This window comes from Oryzias melastigma, linkage group LG8, assembly GCF_002922805.2.
Source record: "Oryzias melastigma strain HK-1 linkage group LG8, ASM292280v2, whole genome shotgun sequence".
In the NCBI taxonomy this organism is placed as follows: domain Eukaryota; kingdom Metazoa; phylum Chordata; class Actinopteri; order Beloniformes; family Adrianichthyidae; genus Oryzias; species Oryzias melastigma.
Window position 1 is genome coordinate 7,389,592 of NC_050519.1, and position 21,341 is coordinate 7,410,932.

At 37.6% G+C, this 21,341-nt stretch overlaps 3 protein-coding genes and 3 non-coding genes across 8 annotated transcripts; 5 read left to right on the forward strand and 1 right to left on the reverse strand.

The window, feature by feature from the left end:
* Positions 1 to 3,053: 3,053 nt before the first annotated feature.
* map3k14a (mitogen-activated protein kinase kinase kinase 14a) lies at positions 3,054 to 12,368 on the forward strand. Of its 3 annotated transcripts, none has more exons than XM_024271452.1 (16): positions 3,054 to 3,110; positions 6,791 to 7,069; positions 7,156 to 7,237; positions 7,310 to 7,535; positions 7,620 to 8,003; positions 8,085 to 8,219; positions 8,305 to 8,434; positions 8,633 to 8,761; positions 10,397 to 10,501; positions 10,580 to 10,737; positions 10,823 to 10,973; positions 11,058 to 11,315; positions 11,400 to 11,509; positions 11,646 to 11,784; positions 11,862 to 11,962; positions 12,032 to 12,368. In XM_024271452.1, the coding sequence occupies exons 2-16, from the start codon at positions 6,805 to 6,807 to the stop codon at positions 12,197 to 12,199; spliced, it is 2,541 nt and encodes an 846-aa protein (XP_024127220.1). In that variant the 5' UTR covers positions 3,054 to 3,110; positions 6,791 to 6,804; the 3' UTR covers positions 12,200 to 12,368. The 3 variants fall into 3 exon arrangements, with proteins under 3 accessions (XP_024127220.1, XP_024127221.1, XP_024127223.1); XM_024271453.1 differs by having other exon boundaries at positions 3,060 to 3,105; XM_024271455.2 differs by lacking the exon at positions 3,054 to 3,110 and adding an exon at positions 4,785 to 4,941.
* Positions 12,369 to 12,815: 447 nt separating this feature from the next.
* On the reverse strand, positions 12,816 to 16,315 carry LOC112145947 (apoptosis regulator BAX). Its single transcript, XM_024271450.2, has 6 exons — positions 16,128 to 16,315; positions 15,585 to 15,633; positions 14,502 to 14,660; positions 14,293 to 14,428; positions 14,104 to 14,208; positions 12,816 to 14,030 (listed from the first exon to the last, which is right to left on the reverse strand). Exons 1-6 carry the CDS (start codon positions 16,162 to 16,164, stop codon positions 13,932 to 13,934), a joined length of 585 nt encoding a protein of 194 aa, XP_024127218.1. The 5' UTR covers positions 16,165 to 16,315; the 3' UTR covers positions 12,816 to 13,931.
* A 129-nt stretch (positions 16,316 to 16,444) lies between these two features.
* On the forward strand, positions 16,445 to 18,631 carry rps11 (ribosomal protein S11). The gene is made up of 5 exons (XM_024271451.2): positions 16,445 to 16,581; positions 17,024 to 17,164; positions 17,374 to 17,449; positions 17,712 to 17,841; positions 18,437 to 18,631. The coding sequence occupies exons 1-5, from the start codon at positions 16,567 to 16,569 to the stop codon at positions 18,558 to 18,560; spliced, it is 486 nt and encodes a 161-aa protein (XP_024127219.1). The 5' UTR covers positions 16,445 to 16,566; the 3' UTR covers positions 18,561 to 18,631.
* LOC112147033 lies at positions 17,225 to 17,308 on the forward strand. The gene has a single exon (XR_002919377.1). It is a non-coding gene; the product is annotated as a small nucleolar RNA SNORD35 (small nucleolar RNA).
* LOC112147034 lies at positions 17,552 to 17,636 on the forward strand. Its single transcript, XR_002919378.1, has one exon. It is a non-coding gene; the product is annotated as a small nucleolar RNA SNORD35 (small nucleolar RNA).
* LOC112147035 lies at positions 18,271 to 18,358 on the forward strand. Its single transcript, XR_002919379.1, has one exon. It is a non-coding gene; the product is annotated as a small nucleolar RNA SNORD35 (small nucleolar RNA).
* Positions 18,632 to 21,341: the final 2,710 nt, after the last annotated feature.

Below are 21,341 nucleotides of genomic sequence, written 5' to 3' on the forward strand. Positions count from 1 at the left end.
TTGAGTAATATTATAAAAAATTAGTTAGTTATAACATTTTATTTTTAAAGTTTGAGAATACTTAGTTTTGGGTGAATTATTTCAATATTATAAGTTGAGAAAAATTATAATGTGAAATAATAAAAAATAGGCAACTTAAAATATGCATTTTAATATATGAAACTTAAAATTTGTAATAACATAACTTAAATATTATTGTGTAATCTGTTACAAAAAAAAATAATTTCTTTAAACTCATCAGGGTTTACAGTGTACTGTAGCCTACCAAATCCTAAACAAAAGTACGCTTGAAGTTTATTTTGATAAGTATACTTGAGTTTAAGTATACCAAGTACTGTAGATTACATCCATGTTCTATTCATTTAGTATACTTCTTACACTAAATTGATGCTACTTCAGACAATATTTTGATGGTAGATAAAAATTAAACTTGAAGTATACTGCCTTATTTTTAGTGTGTATACTTGTAGTAGGCTACACTAAAACAGAGTACTTTTTGCTATAAGAGAAGCCAAAAAACACACCAACTGAATCTTGTAATGTTGGATATAATACATCAATAAACCATGATTTAATCATTCTCTTTTTTTATATAGAGGCCTATATAAAATTCAGTGATTCCACTACAGGAAATCAACTTGGTTTTAAAGTGATTTCTTGCTTCTTCTTTTTTTAGTAGGTCAAAACTTATAAGACTTTATAATTTTATTAATGGTAGTTTTACTATGTTCAGTACATCACTATGTAAAAACTGGTTTTCATACCTGAATAAAATGTGTTTAAATTGGCATAAATTGATCATTCAAATGTGTTGAATTGAAAATCCAATTAATTTTTAATTCTATGGATTTGCTATTTGCAAATGTGATCATTCGTCAAAGCCTCAGTTGAAGAACCGCTCACAGCCACGCCAACCTGGCACCTCGTCCACAAACTGATCTCCCACTGTGGTTGGATGGGATCTTTTTCTGTTAGATTGTGTTAATTACTCTGCCATAAACAGCTAAAATAATGGAACTTAGTCTTCTTAGTCCTATGGTTCACTCCAAATAATCCCACAATTTGGTTCTCCAGAAGAAATCCAATCGCTTGGGCTGGATCTTGATCAATCAAAATAATGTATCTCAACAAGTCGTCCATCTATCCATTTTCGGAACTCACTAAATCCCTTTTGGGGTCACTTGGTTGCTGGAGCATCAAAGCATGATGTCTCCACCCCCATGCTTCACAGTGGGGATGGTGCAACTTTTTTGCACCTTCAAACACGATGAGTTTGGATCTGAGATCTATGCCCATAAGGATGCAGTACGTATCTCAGGCAACCAGGCCTCTGGTAGGAGATTCATTCTATAAAATGACTGGATTAACATTTTAAAAATAAGAAGAAATGGCTAAACAGCAAAGGAAAAACCACAAGAGTCTGGTTACAGCCTCGATCCAACTGCACAAAAACGCTAAAGATATTGGTTTGAAAGGCAAATCTTTGTTCAAGAACTGTACCACACGTTTAAATTAAATGTATATTTTGGAGCAACAAGAGACATCAGCCAATATAATCCATACTAAGTCAAGATATGTTTGTTTCTAAGCATTTTTGTACTGTTTTTTTTAGTTAGTTTTGTAACAAAAGGTATCCACGACAAGATTTGTGATGCAAAGGAGTAAAATATGGATGTGTGTCTTATAACCAGACGAAAAAAAAAATTATATGTTGCTTTGAACTAAACGGTTTTACCAGTTCACTGATGCTGGTTTGCACAAGTGCCTACCTATTTGTATTCCCTAAACTTTCCCATTTTTTTTATTTGTATCAATACTTTTTTCTGGTCAATTGTACAAAAGTAAATTTTTTCATGTTTTATTAAATAAACAAGTCAATCTTTACCTAAGTTTCACTGATAACAAGACACACAGAAAGGCTTTTAAAAATAGTTTATGTCGCCCTCATGTGGTAGATCTCTGCCATTACAGAAAACTCCATTTGATTTTTGACATTTAATTTGAGATAACTTGGTTTACAAAATACAAACAAAAAACGTATAAATCTAAAAAAGTTCACAACAAAAGCTTAATTATAAAGAAAATGTTCAGTTCAACACACAATGTTTGCAAATAGAATCTTTGTGCCTGTTCGGCACTGATGACTCATAATTTCCTAAATATTTCAAACATGTTTCAAAGGAACAGCTCAAATTCTGCGTTGGTGTTTCAAACACCTCTCATCTTTTTCAAACCACTACAAGTACGTCGGTGCTGTTGGGAAAACAAAAGAGAATTTAATTTACTTTAATTGAAAAGTGCAATTATTCCATTCAACATTATAGTAAAGTGATACAGTTTAGTGTTAAAATCAGGTTTCATGTAAATACAACAAAGAAATATGTTAGCATTTGTTGTGCAACAGTAATAACTATGAAATATGGTAAGTATATTTGTGGAAAATGAACTGCACAACATAATTTAACATCATGCACACTGTTTTTCTCACTTCATAGATAGAAAGTCATCAATAATTTCCTACATGGATTAATGAAACACATGAAAGTTATTATTGTTGCATAGCACATTAATTCACATTACACATCTTCAGCAAATAAAATTGCAAATTAAAGTTTATGTCATGAATTTAATGATGGTATCACAAAATTTCACAGTTGTTTCAAGTGGAAAACTTTGCTTTAATTGGGGTTTTATTTTTGAAAACTTGTTAAACTGCATAAAAAAGAAAACAAAAATGACTGGCTCATTATTTCTTTAAATATGAACACTTATGTGTTTTATTTGGAGTCGAGTTATCTAGTTTTTATGGTGGTCTTTTATATGATGTGCTTTTACAGATCAACAGGAAGTAAAAAAATAAACACATTAAAAATATATTTAATTTAATGTCTTCTGTGATAATCTTTGTTTGGTGTTTTTGAAAACTCATTTTTGAGTTAACATCTATTTCATATACTTTTAATTGAATGGGTTTCTTTATTGTTTCTATCAAACTTTAATTTAAGAAAAATAATTTGAAAAGTGACGGGGAGGTTTCTGCGCATGCGTAAGATCTTACCATTACAGGCGATGAGGAGACCGCGTCGGTCGACGCCTTAAAAGAAGGTACGGTAAGTAATTAATCTTTTAAAGTAGTTAAAAATCAATTTACAGGGCCAATGTGTTGGTTACAAGAAAACAAACCTTTAAATGTTGTTCTTTTTAAGCGAGAATTTAGTATTTCGAGTGAAATGAGTTAAATATTCGAGGTAAAGTTTCATAAGAAATGGCGCTGAATGCAGCTAAGAGGAAGTTATGGCTTCAATTCAGCCTGTACACGAATGAACGATTACACTCGATTCGTTTATTTTCATTTTTTACCAATTTTTGTTCTCGCCGTAAATTAGCGAGAAGTCAGGAAACAAATAATGTCGGTTTTTATTGAGTTTATCCGCTCTTGCTTGTGTCTGAATGACTTTGAGTGCAGATGTTTCTGATTAAAACAAACCGCTGCTCCGGAGGCGACATCAGTTTTTAGCATGTCAGAGACCGGAAGTTCCTTCACAAGCACAAGATTGAGATTAAATGCACGATGAAATTATGTCTACGCAGTTTGTTTTAAAAGTCTTATCTTTTCCCCATAACTAAGAAATAAAGTTTCGTTTTGTTTTTGAACAATTTCCCCATTTTCTTTAAATACGTTTTGCGAGCTTTTATTTTGTAGGCTTCTCTTAAATTTTAATATATATTTTTTGTTTACATTTCAAAATAAAGGTTTTTTCTTGTTTTGGTTTTAATGAAACAAGGGGGAATATGATTAGATAGACTTCTTTGAAATTTTGTACACACAAAGATGTATTTGTCTGCATTTAATGTTGATTTAAGAACCGGATCAGCAACTTATTAAAGCTCCGGGCAGTTTTTTGGGTTATTTTTTACTACCTCCAACTGACTGTAGTTCCTAAAAGATCACCTCCATGCAACAGTAAAAATAAACAAAAATAATCCTTTTACAGATGCTATAAAAGCTATAAATGCTTTATTCTATATTACACATCAGTAACAAATAAACCAGATTAAAAAAAACTGTTATATCAAATGCTACAACATAGTTATTATTATTACATTTTATTAACTGTGTTTTTATAGTAGTTTTTTTTTATCTAATACCTTTCTTAATAAACCTGTTTTACACTTACACAAATACATAGGTCAGTTTGATAAAAAATAATAATAAAAAAATGTTGGTTTCATCTGTTTGTATATGCATAATAAATCCAGTTTATGTTTACTGGTTAAAGACAAAAAAAATAATAACTTTAAACCTTAAAAGTTGAGTGAAGTTTGTTTTTTTTAAGGATATTTCACATCAGGAAGTTCAGCCTCTACATTTCCGCTGTTCATTTGTGGTTTTGGTGAGTTGTTTTGCTGCTAAACAGAAAAAAAACAAGTGTTGCTAAGCTTCTCACTTTTAATGTACCATTGAGGTCTGTGGAGAAAGTCCAAAAGTCATTTCAGATGGTGAACAGATTGTTGCTCCTTAAGTAATGCGTTTTATAGCTTGTTAAACATTTATATGTAAAATTTAATGTTGTCTATGCAGTTTTTTTTTATTATTTGTGCTCTAATCTTAACGTATTATATTGATTTTAATTCTCTTCCTTGTTCAGCTTCATTGAAACGTTTGTATCTACAACAGTGCAAAGACAAAGCAAACAGTCCTGTTTAAAGGAGAAGAGGGAGGGGGGAATATGGGGAAGTAGATGCATTTCCCATAAGTCATTGTCAGCTATCCTCCTCCCCTTTGGCTGCGGGCCAGCTGAAAGCAGTGGAGAGACTTAGGGAGGCATTGCTGAACGACATCAAGGACAAGGCAGAGAAATAGAACCGATGTAAAATAGACGAGGCTTTTTCTGCTAGAATCCCGTGGAGAGAAGCAACAGTTCAGGCGGGGATTGATCGGTATGTGTGCGCCGCCTCACCAGCAAGGCTGTTCTCTGCGGTTGTTTTTGCTGCACTCTGGGGTTTTTAGTTTCCTGTAACGTGTAACATTTGTTGTGTGACAGTGCAGCGGTGTGATACGGAAATGGCGGCTGAAATAGCTCGCGCTGCTCCAAAAAAATCTTGCAGGGCATGAAGTTAGCAGCCAACTTTAATAGACATGACACGTTTTAATCATAGCAGTTCTATTTGTGCTTTTGAGAAAAAGATAGGCTTGTGAAAAGAGGTGTAATAGTCTTTTCATGTCATGATTTTAGAGATAATTTTGTGCTGCGGTCAAGGGGGATCGCTGATGCAATGAGCTGCAACTCTGCTCTCTTTAATGCCTTCAAAGTCGGCAGTGCTGCTGCGGTGAGGACGGTGTCTCTGCATGTGTTGTAGAGTCACATGTCTCTTCACTGGAAATTCATCTCCACCTTGCTTCATTTCGAATACTTCCTCTGACTGATACCGAGCTTGCAGATAACTATACAGTCACAACTGTTAAGTGAAGATTCGGGTTTGAAGATCTGGTTTATTCAAACTTTGGAAAATTAAAGAAATTAAAGATCGTTTACTACAAATAAGCTGCAAACCGGCACATTCATAACCTTTATATGGTTTATAGGGTAAATTAACTATTTTTGAAAGACTTTTTTTTTAATAGTAATAACAAATCTGGTGGGTGTGGTGCAGAGGTAGAGCGGTCGGCCTCAGATCGTAAAATCGCAGGTTTGGTTCCCGCCCATGTGTTAAAGTGTTCTTGAGCAAGACACTCAACCCCACATCGCTCCTGGTGGTTATAGGTTGTTGCCAGTGATAGGCTGCGGAACCACCATCAGTTTGTTAACGTGTGTGCATGAAGATGGGATTTTGACTGTAAAGCGCTTTGGGTTGTCAAGGAAGGTAGAAAAAGCGCCAAATAAATATACGTCGTTTATCGTTTCCGAAATGTTGGAGCTTTCATGACAGTACAACAGCAAACCCATATTTGCCTTTTTTTCTACCAGCGTTGGTCACATGTTCAGCAATCCAGATATTATGACCGTTAGTTTAAATGTGAAAAAATTCGAAAAAAAGAGGATTACATTTTTACAAAACACACTTTTGTGTTTGTATCTCTGGATCATTGACTGTATATGAGAATTGGACTGAGTGACTCCCCCACATACGCACACAGTTTTCCAAACAGGAAGTTGTTCTTGCTAATCCTATTTTTTAAAATATATTTTCTGTTGTGCAACTGATTAAAATTCTAATCTGGCCAATCAGAAGCCTCACTCAATAGAAGAATGTGGTCTCATGTCGAATGTTCAACATTCTCATCCTGATTGGGGAGAGCGGTTGCCGTAGAAACGTTGACTCAGACCAGTCAACATCAGACCACTCACTACTTACTGATGACGCCTGGCTTTAACATGGTGGCGTCCATATTACAAAAAAATAATTTGAGGTAATTTCATTGGAGCCAGAAGTAATCCGTTTTCTGTGGGTGACGTCACACTCACTCAGTCCAGTTCTCATTTACAGTCAATTGTTATGCATTTTTAATTAAGTTTTAATGTAAAAGAGCTCATTTCAACTGTAATCATTACAATTTGGACCATTCTATATATTCTGTAATTTTAGATCGTGATGTTTTTTTAATCTCAAAATAAAGAAGTGAAAAAAATCAAATCAAACTTTGTGATTGTATTAGTTTTAAAAGTGTTTAGCTAGCTGTAACTCTGTACAGCCAAATACAAGAAGAAGCCCAAACTTCTGAACTTGCAGTGAAAAGTTTCTGTGCAGATGATGTCCTGATGTGCTGTTCTAAATTTTCTCTTTCAAGGTCCATCAAAAGATATGGCTGTGAGGCAAAGGTTCTTCAACTCCACAGCCCCATTCTCCGATTCCCCCAAAGAGCTGAAGGGGACATGTCCATCTTACTCCAGTGTGGAGCAGGAGACGGAGGATGAGGAAGAGGAGGGGAAGGACTACACCAAGGTTTACATGGATGTAGCCGAATGGGCAGCAAACCCTTTTTTGAATAAACTGCTGACATATGGGACTGCAGAGCAAGTGGGAGAAAAGCCAATCCAGACTTCTACCATCATTGCCCAGGCTGAATGTAAACATGTTTGCTATTAATTTGAAAATAAACGATTAAACAGGTGTTTCTGGGAAAAAAAAAAAATAATCTTTTTCTTCTTTAAGGTGAAACCCAGGACTCTCAGGAGTTTAGCCCCTCATGTTACGAGCGCTCTTTTGTGCCCTTACCGAACTGCTTCACCAGCAGGTATGATGTTCACCTCACACCTCTTTACAGTTTGATAATGATAAGCTGACGTCTTTCATCTGATTGTTTCAGTCTGTCCTCTGAGCGCAATAATGTCGCGTACCCCACAACGGCCTCCTACCAGGAGCAGAGCAGCTTTTCACCAAACTTCTCCCCGAGAAAGAAGAACCGCAGGAAACAAAAGCGAAAAGGGGCAAAGAAGAAGAAGGAGAGGAGGACAGATAACCAGCGGCAACGGCAGCGAACGCCGTCAGGAGTCCCTGAACAAGAGAGCGGAAGTTCTCACACTCAGATCTTGGTAAGAAGCACATTTATTTATTTATTTTGTCTCAAATACAGAAAAAAAGCTTAATTTACCTTGTTGATTTTATGTTTTCTGTAGGAGTCCTTGTCTCATGGAGAGAGCAGCAGCTCCTGCTGCAGCACCGCTGACAGTCTGGAGAAGCAGGAGCGAAGGGCCTCTCTTTTCCCTCCGCTGATCTGCGACACGGGCTCCAGCTGCTCGCCTTTAAACTGGCCAAAGTCTTTCTTCTTCCCGCCCTTCTCCCGGCTTCCGTCATACGAGGAGGACAGCAGCTCGGACTCCCTCAGCAGCCTGGGAGACTGTTCCCTGGCCCTCGCTGGACTCAGGGGCAGCGTCAGCCAGGGCGACCCATGCTTCACCGGGCCTTTTTTCAAAGAGGTGGAGAGGGAATATAGAGAGGACGAAGACGAGCCGTCGGAGTCTTCCGGCATAAGCAACGAGGGAATAATATTTTATAACAATGTATGTCCTCCTCCTCCTCCTCATTTGTTTTTAGATGAATAAGACGGATCAATTAAAACGTTTCTCTTACTTTTTTGACAGAAAATTCAACCTGTAGATTCTGAATACAAGGAAGGAAGCGAGTACACTCTAACGAATTTCATCAAAGAGGGCTCCTACGGAGAAGTCCGCTGTGCTCAAGATGCCAAAACAGGATTCAAATTTGCTGTGAAAAAGGTAAAAAAAAGATTATAAAGCGGTCTTTTTTACTGCCGCTGTAAAGAAGCAGCAGCTTCAGGTTTGTTCCTGCTTCTTCGGACAGATTGCCCTGAAGATGTTTGTCAGCGAGGAGGTGGGTGCGTGGAGTGCCCTCAAGTCTCCTCGTGTGGTGGAACTCTTCGGAGTGATCAAAGACGGACCCAACGTCGTTCTTTTAATGGACCTCAAAAGTGGTAAATGAATCGCATTAACCAAGTTAAAGTTCACACAAATGAGGAAGTGAAAAATGTCAAAATGTGGGAGTGAACAATCTTGATAATATTACATTTGAAGAGGAACTAAACTTGTTTACCAAACTCTGGTTTGCCCCAGATCTCTGAGTAAAATCCAGCATGACTTTATTGCGATCTGACTGTCTCCACTTTGTCCAGGTTGCCTGGGCGACCTGATAAAGAAGCGCGGCCGACTGCCGGAGGACCTGAGCCTGCATTACCACTCACAAGTGCTAACAGCACTGGAGTACTTGGTCAAGAAAAGGGTAGCACATTTAGATATTAAAGGTATGTCATACATAAACGACTGTCCTTTCACAAACACATAATTAGGAGTTATTTTAAAGCTTAAAAGTTCAAATAGTTTAACATCCTTTACTGTACAATGTTGGAGAACTATATAAATGAACTTTTGAACATGAAAAAGGCTAATTTTTCAATTAAAGCCTCTAGTATTTTAGGTTTATCAGCTATTAAAATGTTATGTATTAGGTTTGATGGACCTCTAATAGAATTAAGTCCAAAGATGAAAATTGGGCCATAAACAACTAAGAGTGAATAGTTTCAATGCAGTCATAACACTAAAACTATATGAATCAGCTCAAGTTTTACATGTCGCGCTACCCATCGGAAAGCGAAATTCACTGAATGAGTAAGATTAGTCGAATTTCGACTTTGTTCTCCCTCCGAGCATTTCTCGTGTCGTGGTGAATTTGTTGTGTGAAAAAAACAAATGTCACAGATATTGTGCAGATCGGATCTGACGGCACCTGTGTGTGTGCGTGTGTGTTTTTGTGAAGCTGTCAGGCTGGGAATTTCCCAGAGTGTGACTCATGGCCGCGCTAGAAACGGCGCATGTGCGTTCGATCAGGAGACGGAGGCAGGGGGAGGGGGGAGGGGTACGGAGGCAGGAAGTCGGCAGGCAGAAGAAAAGCACAAGCGCTGACGTTGGAGGAGAAGGAGGAGGAGGAGGAGATGAAACGGGGAGGGAATCCAGTATCAAAAGGGAAACAGAAAAAGAGAACTCCACCAGAGCAACATTATGAGGAAAATATACGATTTTAGAGTTTGGGCGCCCTCTGGTGGTGGAAATGTTTGACAGAAAAGGAGCCAGTAAAAATCACAAAAATCACAGCAATTACAGCAATTTTTTTTAGGATTTTTGTTAGTTAGTTAGTCCTCTATTTCAAACAATACATAGAAAACTATAAAAAGCAACAAAATTAAACAACAAAGGAAAATGTTCATATAAATGACCTTATATGTTGTTTGAAATGTAGTTGAAAGAAGTTAAAATTTAATAAAATATCTTACATTTTTGCAGTATAATCAAATTCTCCCTTGTTTTCATCAAACATCTGCCCACACATTCACACACACACACAATTATCTACACACAAACACGCACATGTATACAAATATAGCAGATTTACCATTCAAATTCACATAAATCTTTCCACTGGGACCTCAACACCCACCGATAATAAACAATAAACACAACAACACAATTACTCATTCATATAGACTATCACCTTAACAAACAACAACCTGTATAACATGATGGGTGTCGTCTGAGCTGACATCTGTACGGCTGGATAACTCAGAAAAACAGTATTTTTTGCATTGGTAATGTTAGGATGTTTAGGGATGTAAGCTAGTGAAAGAGAGGGTAAACAACGGGATGATGGGAAATGAAGGCAGGCTCTCTCTGCAGCTATAGTCTCACCCACAACTCTGAGGTGAATTTCTAATGATCTTACTATGAATTTACGCCCCGTTTGGCTAAAAACTGCATAACCCTAAATAAAAGGACCAGCCGGAACGCTTTTACAATAGATCAAAAGATGACATGCAGTTTTTTGTTTGAACAAAATGAAAAGTCAAAATGGTTCTGACGTATTAACGTCTGCTTTTTCTCCTCAGCCGACAACGTGTTGTTGTCAGAAGATGGTAGAGACTCCTTCTTGTGTGACTTTGGACATGCAGAGCGAGTCGACCTCCATGGTCACAGCCTTTTTGGGTCCAGAGGTAAAAACTTTAAAACTATGTCAGTTTGAAGCGTCATTTCTCCACGTACCAATCGGCTGCTTTTCCTGCCGAGTCCAGACCTGAAGGGCACAGAAAGCCACATGGCACCGGAGATTGTGAAAGGAGAACCTCGCGGAACCAAAGCAGATGTGTGGAGCAGCTGCTGTATGTTACTGCACATGCTCAACGGCTGTCAGCCATGGACGAGATACTACACCTGTAGGCTCTACCTCAAGGTGATCTATCGCAGAGGCGCCGAACTTCATCTCTGAGTTTCTTTTCATCAAACGTTGATTTAAAATCCGCTTGTTCTGGCCGCAGATTGCAAATGAGCCCCCGCCTCTGAGAGAGATCCCCGGCGACTGCAGTCGTCTCACAGCTGAAGTTTTAAAAGCGGGCCTCCAGAAGGATCCGGTCAAGAGGTCGTCTGCCTGCGACCTCAGAGTTAAAACCGACAGTGCTCTAAAACAAGGTAAAATAAAATCAATTCATCACTTTTACTGTTAAAAATGAGGCTTTTGAATGAATGTGGAATGTTGTGTGTTTATAATGACAGTAGGAGGACTCACCAGTGAAGTGGAAGGGCCCTACACTAAACCTCTGCACATTCTGGACAAACTGCCCGACTCCCAGCAGCTGCACAGCAACTCTGAGGACACAGAGACGCACTCTGCAGGTCTGAGGACAAAGAAACCCGACGAGGAGGAAGACGTGGAGTCCAACGCTCCACAGATGCTCATCTCTGAGCCAAACTATAAGAACTACCACCAGAAAGTCACAGTGCCTGAACTGGAGCTTCGTAAACTGGAGCGAGGTAACCTTCCACTCAGCCTTCTGCTTATTTAAATGTTGAGAAGTGGCGCTCAGACTCTTCTGTTTGGTGATTTCTGTTTTGCAGACTTGTACCTGAGCAGCCTTTCACAGCTTCACTCAGCAGAGATGCAGGAGCAGCTGCTGTCTTGTCTCAACAGCGATCATTGTTTCAACCGGGATCCGTGGGATAAAAAGGTAACAAGGATTCTGGTTTCTTTGAGGAGCCTGAGTGCAATATTTTGGAATTATTTTAAATGCAATGTACTTCAAGCTATAAAAACAAAAATATCTGAACTTTTTATTAAATCGACTCTTTTCGTCCTTCTTTTAGGACTCTGGCCGCTGGTCTTTGAGCCCAGGAGACGATCCCAGCTCCGGCTTCTTCTCCTCCAACAGCCTCCCGGAAGTCCAGCCCTTCAGCATCGGTTTGCTGGGTTATTCCGAGTTCCCGCCGCCCAGTTGTTTTGAAGGTGCAATGAAAAGCAGAAATCTCCCCTTCACTCCGTTTAAACGAGTGCCGTCAAACTTAATCTCTGCTCTGTGACAGGAGTGGACGTCTGCATCCGAGACTTCAACAGCAAAACCATTCGGATCAGAGAGAAGCGGCGGGTGAAGGTTGGCCACATCGCCACTGGGATCAGTGATCAGGTGAGAGAAACGTCGGGTTACTTTGCTTGAATGAAGCCAGTGGAGGAGCTAAACAAACCTCTTCTGCAGATTTCTGAGCGCGTGTTCACTCTGGAGACCGCCCAGGGCCGGCAGATCCCTCACAACGAGGAGGTGCAAGAATCCGGCCTGGAGCTCCGCTGTGTTCCCGCTCCGGACTTCAGTCACGTTTGGACTTGGAGAATCAGAGACGGAGTTCTGGAGACACGTCAAGTCTGAAGAACAAACCATCATTTCGTCTTTTATCGGTCACCGTTTCATGTTTTAAAGTTTATTTTTCAAGGTTTCAGGGCTGAAATTAAATATGTTCTGGAGTTAATGTTTCCTTTTGTATTTTTGCTTTTTTAAATACATGTCAAACTTAAGACAATAAACATATAAAAAAGAGTTTTTGCTTTCCTTTGTTTTTCTCAAACCAGTTTGCTGCTGTATTTTTATATAAAACAACCTTTATAGTGGTCACTGTTCTAAATTATGTTAATCTATAATCTATTCAAGTAGAATCAGTAAAAATATTTACAATTTTTTTATTCTGATTTTTATCTTAGTCGTTTGAAAATCGAATTTCAGATGTTTCAGCTTCTTCCTGTTAGTCAAGAATACTTTAAATGTTTATGTGATTATGATCACAATTCCAGACAAAACAGGCTTTATTTTTAGGTTGTCTGCAGACGGTGTCATGTTTACTTCAGCTGTTTACTTCTTAATAAATGAAATCTTACACACTTGTAGCAGAAATGTGTGAAATATATGTTTTAAACCACAATTTCCAAAGAGAAACTTTTATTTTTTTGTGCACACATGCTAATCTCAATCACGTTCATAAATGACGACGTAAAGAGTTTCAAAATTTATTATAGTCGGCTTGCAAGTTTACAAATATGATAGAAAAGGTGGAAAATCGGATCATACCAAAGTGAATTCATTGTAAAAAAGATTACACCAAGGCACTGACAAACATAAAGAATGTGTAAAAAGGCCTTTTGGACGTGCAGTTTTGAAGAAGGGGGCTGTAAAAATACAGAACTCTGAACGGCGATAGAGTGAGGTAAGTTTCTGCCAGGAGTTTAATGCTTCCTGTGTCTGCAGTAGGATTCAAAAACAAATACAAAACCAATAAGTGGGGAATTCGTTGTGATTTTTCCCCTTGGGAGTCACTTTAAGGTCACTAAAGAAAGCCAAAAAATAAAACAAAAAGAAGAAAACCAATCGTTATTGAAGATTCCTGTGAAGTAAACGCTGTACACAACTCCCAGACATGGCACTTTAGTTGAAGAAAAGATATGGAAGACGGAGGGGAGCCTCAGCTTTCAGCTGCTTTTTGTTTTAGTCACTTTTTGTTTTCCCCGCTTGATTTTTTTTTTCTTCAAAGTACCGACGAGTGACTCACAAAAACATCTCTATCTCGAGGGACCTCGCCCAAATATGTTGGTGCCAGCAGATAATTACAGAGAACAATCCTTACACGTACAAATACAGGGGAATACGGTTAACATACAGGAATCGGGAGGAAACGGATGGAGTGAAGAGGATAAATAAAGCGAGTGATCGTCTGACGGCAATGAAACTAAAACAAAATACCAGAGAGGAATCTCTTCATAGGATCGACATTTTGTCCGTTTCATTTCGAGAGTAGAAAACGCGGCGACTTTCGTCGCACCAAGTATAAAATAAATTATTTTAAAATGTATTCCCTATTTGAAAGTGTCATCCACTCTTTTCCATGTTGCTTCCTCTGTGACACTGCAGTTATGAGTGGGACACCTCATCCAGTCCGACTTCCAGCTTCACGGAGGCAGAAACAGAGATTGGGTCTCAAAAAAGTACAAGTTCCTGCCGTCCAGATTGTTCAAACCGTAAATACGTCTGCTGACATTCTTTCTTTCTTTGTTCCTGTTCTCTGAGTCATCATTCTTCCCGTCTTGTCTCTGCTTTGTTCTTCTCGTGTCGCTCACATCTTGCGAACGACCACCACAGCGGTGAGAACGCCAGCCAAAAAGACCGCCACTGTCTGCCAGGTAGGAGTGCCGAAGTATGCTCGAATGCCATCCTAAAATAATAAAATAATTGGGCATCATTTTTAATAGAAGATGATTAGAACAGCTCCTTGAATCGCTCCTTACCCAGCCGCCTTGATCTCTTATCCAGGCGATCACATGATCCCGAAGGTAATCTGTGGTCCAGGTGATTATAGTTCTAATGATGTCTGGAATTTTTGTGATGAGAGCCTAGAAAAAAAAAAGGCAGAGAGGAACACGTCTGGAAATTCTGAATGAATAATAGAAGAGAAAGAAGGAAGTGGCCTCACTGACCTTTAGGACCAGCCGACAGGCGAAGTAGAAGAGTGCAACCACCCGGCCCCAGTTGAATTTCCCATCGGAAAAAATCTCTACGGCGACTCTCAGGAACACATCTTTGGAGGGAATGAGCGACGAGTCATCGATCATTCTAGGAGGGAAAGAAACAAGTTAAAATCACAAAAAGTGATTATTGAATTTAACAAAACATGCACACATGTTACCTCTGGAGCTCTACGTTCCCGTCCAGCTCATCTCCAATCTGCTGGAGACACTGAGCAAGTTTTTTGTGGTTTGGGTCGACCAGCTCCTGAGCGCCCAGCTGCTGTCGGGCCACTTCCGTGTCATCCTGCCTATTTCTCCTGACTCGCTCATAGATGAAGCTACAAGAACAAGAAAAGCTTGATAATTTAACCATTCACAAGTAAATTCAGAAAGTGCATCCAACGTAGTTATCACTTAATACAGAATATCTATTTTTACAAAATTCATGAACAAAAAAAATCTACTGATTGGAAGAAAATCAGTAGAGCTACTCCTCCACCTTGACAATAGTCAGATAATTTAGCCATCTGATAAAAAAAAAAGACAATTTTTTTTTAACTGAGGTTCATCGGCAGACACAAGATATGATGGAGAGATTATTTCGCTTGTTGTGTGCAAGAACGCTTCAATATCCTCCTGAGGGGATCTGAGGCGGAAAAGAAAGCTATGAGCTTTTTTGCTAAAATGTATACCCCCAAGAAAGAGGAAGACAGACATTTCCAGGCACCATGATTAATGTAAAGCACCATTTTAAATATGTACAACGGCCCCGGGCGTAACAGAAACATCCGCTTTGACTTTCAGTGCAACAGAAATAAGTGTGGTAGTGTGAATTTCATTAAAATACCTAAAATGTATTCCACTTTGACATATTAACCTACATTTAATAGGCACAGATCTAAATGTGGACTCATCAGGGCTTAAGCCCAGTAACTTCAGGCCTGTGGTCTATTTTGGACAAAGGCTTTGTGTGACACATCTCATGTCCACGCCCTCGTGAATCATTGTGAAAATGAAGGCAAAACAAGGGCAATGTTTTTTATATACATTACTTATATATATATTACAAAAAAGGATGAATAAACAAATTAAATGCTAAAACAAAAGTTCAATAAGAACATTCATTTAAGAAAATTAATAAACATTACATTTATAATCAACTTTTTTTTTTTTTTAAATCTATGACATTCAATAGCAACCTTTTAAACCCCGATCACCTGGTTAACCAAGTTCAGTGATAAGAAACTCAAGTCTGTACTTACTCCTTTAACAGCACGGTCCCTACTTCCAGGAGCTGATCTTTTGATTTTTCTGAAAAACAATACTCAAATTTTATCACATTTTCATAAATTAGAATTTCTTAAAGACAAAACTAATCTACATTTAGAAATACACAATTCGATTAGCTAGGATTTGTTTTGAAACTGTCCCACAATACAAGCGGAAAAACATTAAAAACTCGATATGACCGCTTAAGTTAGAGATATATAGAAGTGTTTAGTGTGGTCGGTTGTAGCTAGGTCAATTTCAAAAACAGTTTTAGTCTAAACAATGTGAATAAAGGGACACCAGAGCGTCACCTTTGTTTTCGCTCTCGTTTAAAAAAACTTGAAACTAGTCTTAGCTAATTTAGCTAGCATCTAGCAATGACGCTATGCTAACATTTTCGGTTTATTAAACTCCATCGATAAAACTGAAACTACATACTGGTATATATTAGCTACATTTTCGGAATGTTTACAATTCTAGCGTAATAGTCGAGAATGTCAATGTGAACGTAGTTTTAAAATAAAATCGATGCTCACCGCTGCCTTTATCGCCTCCTCCCGGGTGCGATGCCATCTTGTTGCTTTATGATCGGCTTCTACTTCCGTGAAATCACGTGTTGGGTCAATTTTAATTTGTAAGTAACCCCTCCCCGGAGTCCAGATGTCGATTGAAGCCGCCAATCGCGTTTGATAATCAAAGATAGCAGTGGCTCCGAAGCATCATCCAGAGGTTGTGAGATCTTTAACCAGTTGTTGATATTAAGTAAAGTGAAGACTGTCAGTATCTGCATTAAAAAATATATAATAATTAAACAGTCACGTATGGGTTTATTTTGTAGTATTTATATAAGCAAATTGTTTAAAAGATAAAGAAAAAAACCAAGAAATGTAAAAATAAAACGTCACTTCCTGCTCCATACGGCTCTTCCGGCCGTCGCGCGCATGCTCAGGCCTCTTTACGACTCGGCTGGCAAAGATGGCGGATGCGCAAGTACGTGAAACGTGGTACATTTTTAAGAAAAATGTTAATTTAGACACATAAATAAGCCAGTTAGAGTCATTATATTAAGGTGCAACGAGCTTACACAGAATACAGACCAAATTCTGATGAAATTTACGCACATTTTGTGTATTATTTCTTTGGATCCCACCCTATCAGCCTCGTGTAGCGTCGAAAGACTGTAATGCTAACGGGGATAGCTTAGCCAATTTCTGGTTTACGCCAAAGTGTAGTTTTGTTTTTCAAATAGGTAGTTATACAGTTTTATGCACAACAATGTTGTTTGTTCGTTATTTTAGTTCTAGATAATGTAATTGTCTTAAAGAGGAAGTAACCTCTCATCTAATCTCGCGAGGTTGACGTCGATACTTAAGGTATTCATTTGTAAGGACTATAAAAGTTTACTTATGTTCCATGTTTGTGTTTTATCCAGACCGAGAGGTCCTATCAGAAGCAGCCCACCATCTTCCAGAACAAGAAGCGTGTTCTGCTGACCGATGGTGGGAAGGAAGGCAAAGAGAAGCTGCCCCGCTACCACAAAAGCGTCGGGCTTGGCTTCAAAACCCCAAGAGAGGTGAGAAAAAATAACCAAAACCCACTATTATAGCAAGTGTTTTAAGGTCTGTTTAATATCTGCAAATGATGTTTTTTCTCACGATGGTCTTCCAAACCTTCAGGTTCTGACGACAATGCCTTTTGGCAAAACTGATGCAACCAAAAATACTAATTTAAGTCTCACATGTGATGTTAGAATCCATTTTGATGTATTTTTTTTCTTGTTAGGCTATTGAAGGCACTTACATTGACAAGAAATGCCCATTCACTGGAAATGTCTCCATCCGTGGCCGTATCCTCTCTGGTAAATGTCTTCTTCTGTAGTGTTTTGAATTGTTACATCCTTGTGGGCATTTGAGCATTAATTCAACAATAGAAAAAAATGTTAGCACTGCTGTCACTGTTGCACAAATGATGCTTTTTCTCACGATGGTCTTCCAAACTCATGGAGTTTTGACGATACTGCCAAACGGCAATACTGATGTAGCCACGTGACTAAAGTGTAACAACTATGAATCTCTCCCTGTTGCATTTATTGTGCTGACGGTTTCTTGATTTGTGTGAAGGTGTGGTGACCAAAATGAAGATGCAGAGAACCATCGTCATCAGACGTGACTACCTGCATTACATCCGCAAATACAACCGCTTTGAAAAAAGGCACAAGAACCTCTCTGTCCATCTGTCACCTTGCTTCAGGTACCACACCGCGCGATTTTATCGCATTTGGATTAATTGAATGTATTTGTTTGAATTGTGCAGGATTTTGTTATATTTTAAAGTAAAAATATTCCTAAAAATTGCTTTTATAGCAAGTGGAGATCGCAAACACTTAATGATGCATTTTCCTTAAAAATATTTAAGTTTAATGCCTTTTATAGTTTGTTTTTGCTTGATATAGATTTTAAATAATCTGTAAAGTTGTTTTTTTAACTATCAAACTGATTTTTTTTTTAAATTTGGCTTTTTTGTTAGAATATTGATTTGTTTGTAGAAAACAGATTAAATTTACCAACCCATTGACGTCTTTATTTCCAGCTACCAAAAAGTCAATGGATAAATAGTTTAAGTGTAGTTTATGTTGTATATTAGAACTTGTTAAAAGTAACTTTAAGAACATAAATACGCTGCAAATGATGCAATTTTCTCACGATGGTCTTCCAAGCTCTCTGGTAGCTCTGACGAAGTTGCCTTTGGCGAACACTGATGCAGCCGTGCCTCACATCATCCACATCTGTAACGAGCTGTCCTATCCCAGCAGCCTCTAACTTTTAGATTTGTCATTTCTCTGCAGAGACGTCACCGTCGGAGACATCGTGACTGTCGGAGAGTGCCGACCGCTCAGCAAAACCGTGAGGTTCAACGTCCTCAAAGTGACAAAAGCTGCTGGAGCGAAGAAACAGTTCCAGAAATTTTAGGTTGGATTTTGGAGCAAGATGACTTCCGCTGGATAACATGACCCTTTCAAATAAAGAAAATCCTGTTTGAATTGTTCTGTGTTTTTCAGTTTTATCTTCAAATCCTGTTTATTAGAGGGGTTTTTTTTCTAACTTGATTCGACAATGGCGCTAAAAAAAAATAGGTATTTTTTGTTAGCTTACTAAATTTACCACTTGAGGATTATGGAGTCCAGGCCAAAGATCTCGGCACCTATACAAATGTCAGAAATGCAAAACTTGGGAGAAAAATTGAATTATTTCAGTGTAGTTTTATTTGCACTGAAACAACAGAAAACGAAATAAAGTCAAACCTGATAAAAATGTTATTGCTTCCTTTGGGAACAAACTGAAGCAATCGCTTTTTGTAACTTAACTGATTTTTTTTTTTTTCCTCAAACTAGTCCTGGTCCTTTAAACTTGAATGATTCCCTCTTAGAACTTCTGTTTTAAGCTCTCAAAATGTCTGCACTCCTTGGCACTTTCTTTTTTGGGGGTTACATGCTACATTTTTCAATTTCAACCAATTCCAGTGTGATTACAGCCCTTTTATTGCCCCAAGCTTGTTTAACTACATATTACATCATAACATGCTTAAGAAGCAATTCACAATTTGGAAAAAGTGTTAAAATTTTTTTATATCTTTCTCCTTATATTCCAGCGTAAACAAAAGCAAAATACGTCAAAATGAAAACAAACTTCTGTACAAGTTGGAATTTCTGGAATATTTTCTGAAAAAAAAAGGATTTTCTAATAGAAAGTTCAAATGTTTGTTGATGACTGAATATTATACTGTAGATAATTAAAACAGAAGTTTCACAAATCAAAAGGGAGGTCCAAACTTATCATTAGAAAGCCAACTAACTCAAAAATCTTTTAAGTAAGTTTTTATTCTGGAAATTTCCAAAATAATACAAACTACTACATTAAGGTATTTTTAGGATGACAAAAAGAACTTTCCACTTTCTGTCATTTGAACTGTTTTTGTTTGAATTGGAACACCACATTATATTCATAATGTAAGAGCAAAAAGTTTCACATAACATCAGAAGGAATTTTATCATTGAAGGTTCTCGTTTATCCAGGTGACGTCTTAATGGCATCTGGACTTAAAATCTTTCTTGAATCGTTTACTTCTCATCCAAGAGGCTTAATCAGTCTGGATCCAAGGTCCACATATAAACTCAACATTCCTAAAATGTAAAGGTTTCATTAAAGGGAATAAAGAAAAGGACAAGACAGTAGTAAATGTGAAAGAACTCTCAGGAACTGAATCAAGAAGCAAATGTTGGAGTTCTGGGGCTGGAGATTGAAGGGCAGACATTGGTCTGTTTAGTTCTTTGTCTTGTTTTTAAGCTTAATAAAATAAGTCTGCTTGTATGTAAAATAATTAATTTTCCTGTAAAGTGGGAGTGTGCAAACATTTTGAAATGAGGGACAGATTTTGTGAGGTGAACACATGTGAAGGTCAACCAATCAGCCTGCATTCTTTAAATTCTTATATTAAATTAAATGCCAATAAACCATTTATTTAAAATTTGATTGGAATGGAAGATTTAATTTTTTCTCATAAAAAATAAACCCATTTAAATAAATTTTTTAAAATTTTAAAAATTTAAAATTTAAAACTTGTTTCATTTGTGAAAACTGGAAATAAAATGAATAAAGTGCCTGAAAAAATTTTTTTTGTCAGCATTAAATCAGAGTTAACGAAATCTATATTGGTGGAAACTTGAAGCCACACTTTGGACATGCCTGCAGTAATGGAAACCTCAACCTGTAGATGTGTTGATACATGAAAATAACAAAAGAATCCCAATAGAGAACACTATTTCTCTTTTGTGGAAAGTTTAGGACTTGCCAGAATCAAATGAGCTACTTTTCCATAGGCCTGGTATTCGTGTAGTACCAGCTAACTACCAGCAGAGGGCGGCAGAGTTGCTTTTCTTGTGCACTTCAAGATGAGTTCTGCGCATGCGTCCTTGCTTGCTTTTTTTTGATCTATCTTTCTCTCTCTCTCTCCCTTTTTTTTACAGATAATTTATTTGGATTTCAATCATGAAATAATTTTTTTAGACATAATAAAATTGAATAAAAGCTAATTTCTAAAGAAAATTATATTTTTTTATTGCACAGTGGAATTCACAAGCAAAAAAAAAAAAAGAAAAAAAAGAAAAAGAAAAAACTCTAACAATCTTAAGTTTAAAGGTCGTGGCAGTTATCAGAACAGTTGTATGAAAAAAAAAGTTGACTTGAATCTGTACACTGTTTTTTAATTAACTTCCTCATTACTCAGATGATTTAACCATAACTTGACCTGATTCTTTTGGGAGGATAAGAGGAATATGACGCTCTTATTAGATTAAAAAAAGGGATTATGATGCAATCATGTCTTGTCTGCATCAGCTTTCTGTGTTGGAATCAGTGCATCCCTCCCTAGACACCCCCAGCGTCTGTTCACAGCAGAGGGGTCACTATTAGCATAATGACGTCTTCCATGTTCTTTGTTTTTTTAAGTAATGTTGGGGGAAAAAGTGACTTTGGACCATATGGTGAGGAGAAAGTGGTCCATGTGAATTCAGCTGTGTGAGCCCTTCTGTCTATAATCATATGCAGACCCAGCATCTGTTGATCAGAGGGGTGGGATATGAGCAACAGATACTTTCGTCAAATACTTCTATTCTCTTCCTATTACTGTTTCAACTCATGACTGTCCTTTTCAACACCTTTTCCTATTTTTTTTTATTTTTCTTCTTTACATTG

Coding starts and splice junctions, on each gene's coding strand:
- map3k14a (XM_024271452.1), top strand. CDS start 6,805: ATGGCTGTGAGGCAAAGGTTCTTCAACTCCACAGCCCCATTCTCCGAT. Junction 8,004..8,084: donor GAATAATATTTTATAACAAT/GTATGTCCTCCT, acceptor CTTTTTTGACAG/AAAATTCAACCTGTAGATTC. Junction 10,502..10,579: donor CAGCCTTTTTGGGTCCAGAG/GTAAAAACTTTA, acceptor TGCCGAGTCCAG/ACCTGAAGGGCACAGAAAGC.
- LOC112145947 (XM_024271450.2), bottom strand. CDS start 16,164: ATGGCATCGCACCCGGGAGGAGGCGATAAAGGCAGCG. Junction 15,634..16,127: donor AGGAGGCGATAAAGGCAGCG/GTGAGCATCGAT, acceptor ATTGTTTTTCAG/AAAAATCAAAAGATCAGCTC. Junction 14,429..14,501: donor GGGAACGTAGAGCTCCAGAG/GTAACATGTGTG, acceptor TTTCCCTCCTAG/AATGATCGATGACTCGTCGC.
- rps11 (XM_024271451.2), top strand. Junction 17,165..17,373: donor GCTTCAAAACCCCAAGAGAG/GTGAGAAAAAAT, acceptor TTTTCTTGTTAG/GCTATTGAAGGCACTTACAT. Junction 17,842..18,436: donor CATCTGTCACCTTGCTTCAG/GTACCACACCGC, acceptor ATTTCTCTGCAG/AGACGTCACCGTCGGAGACA.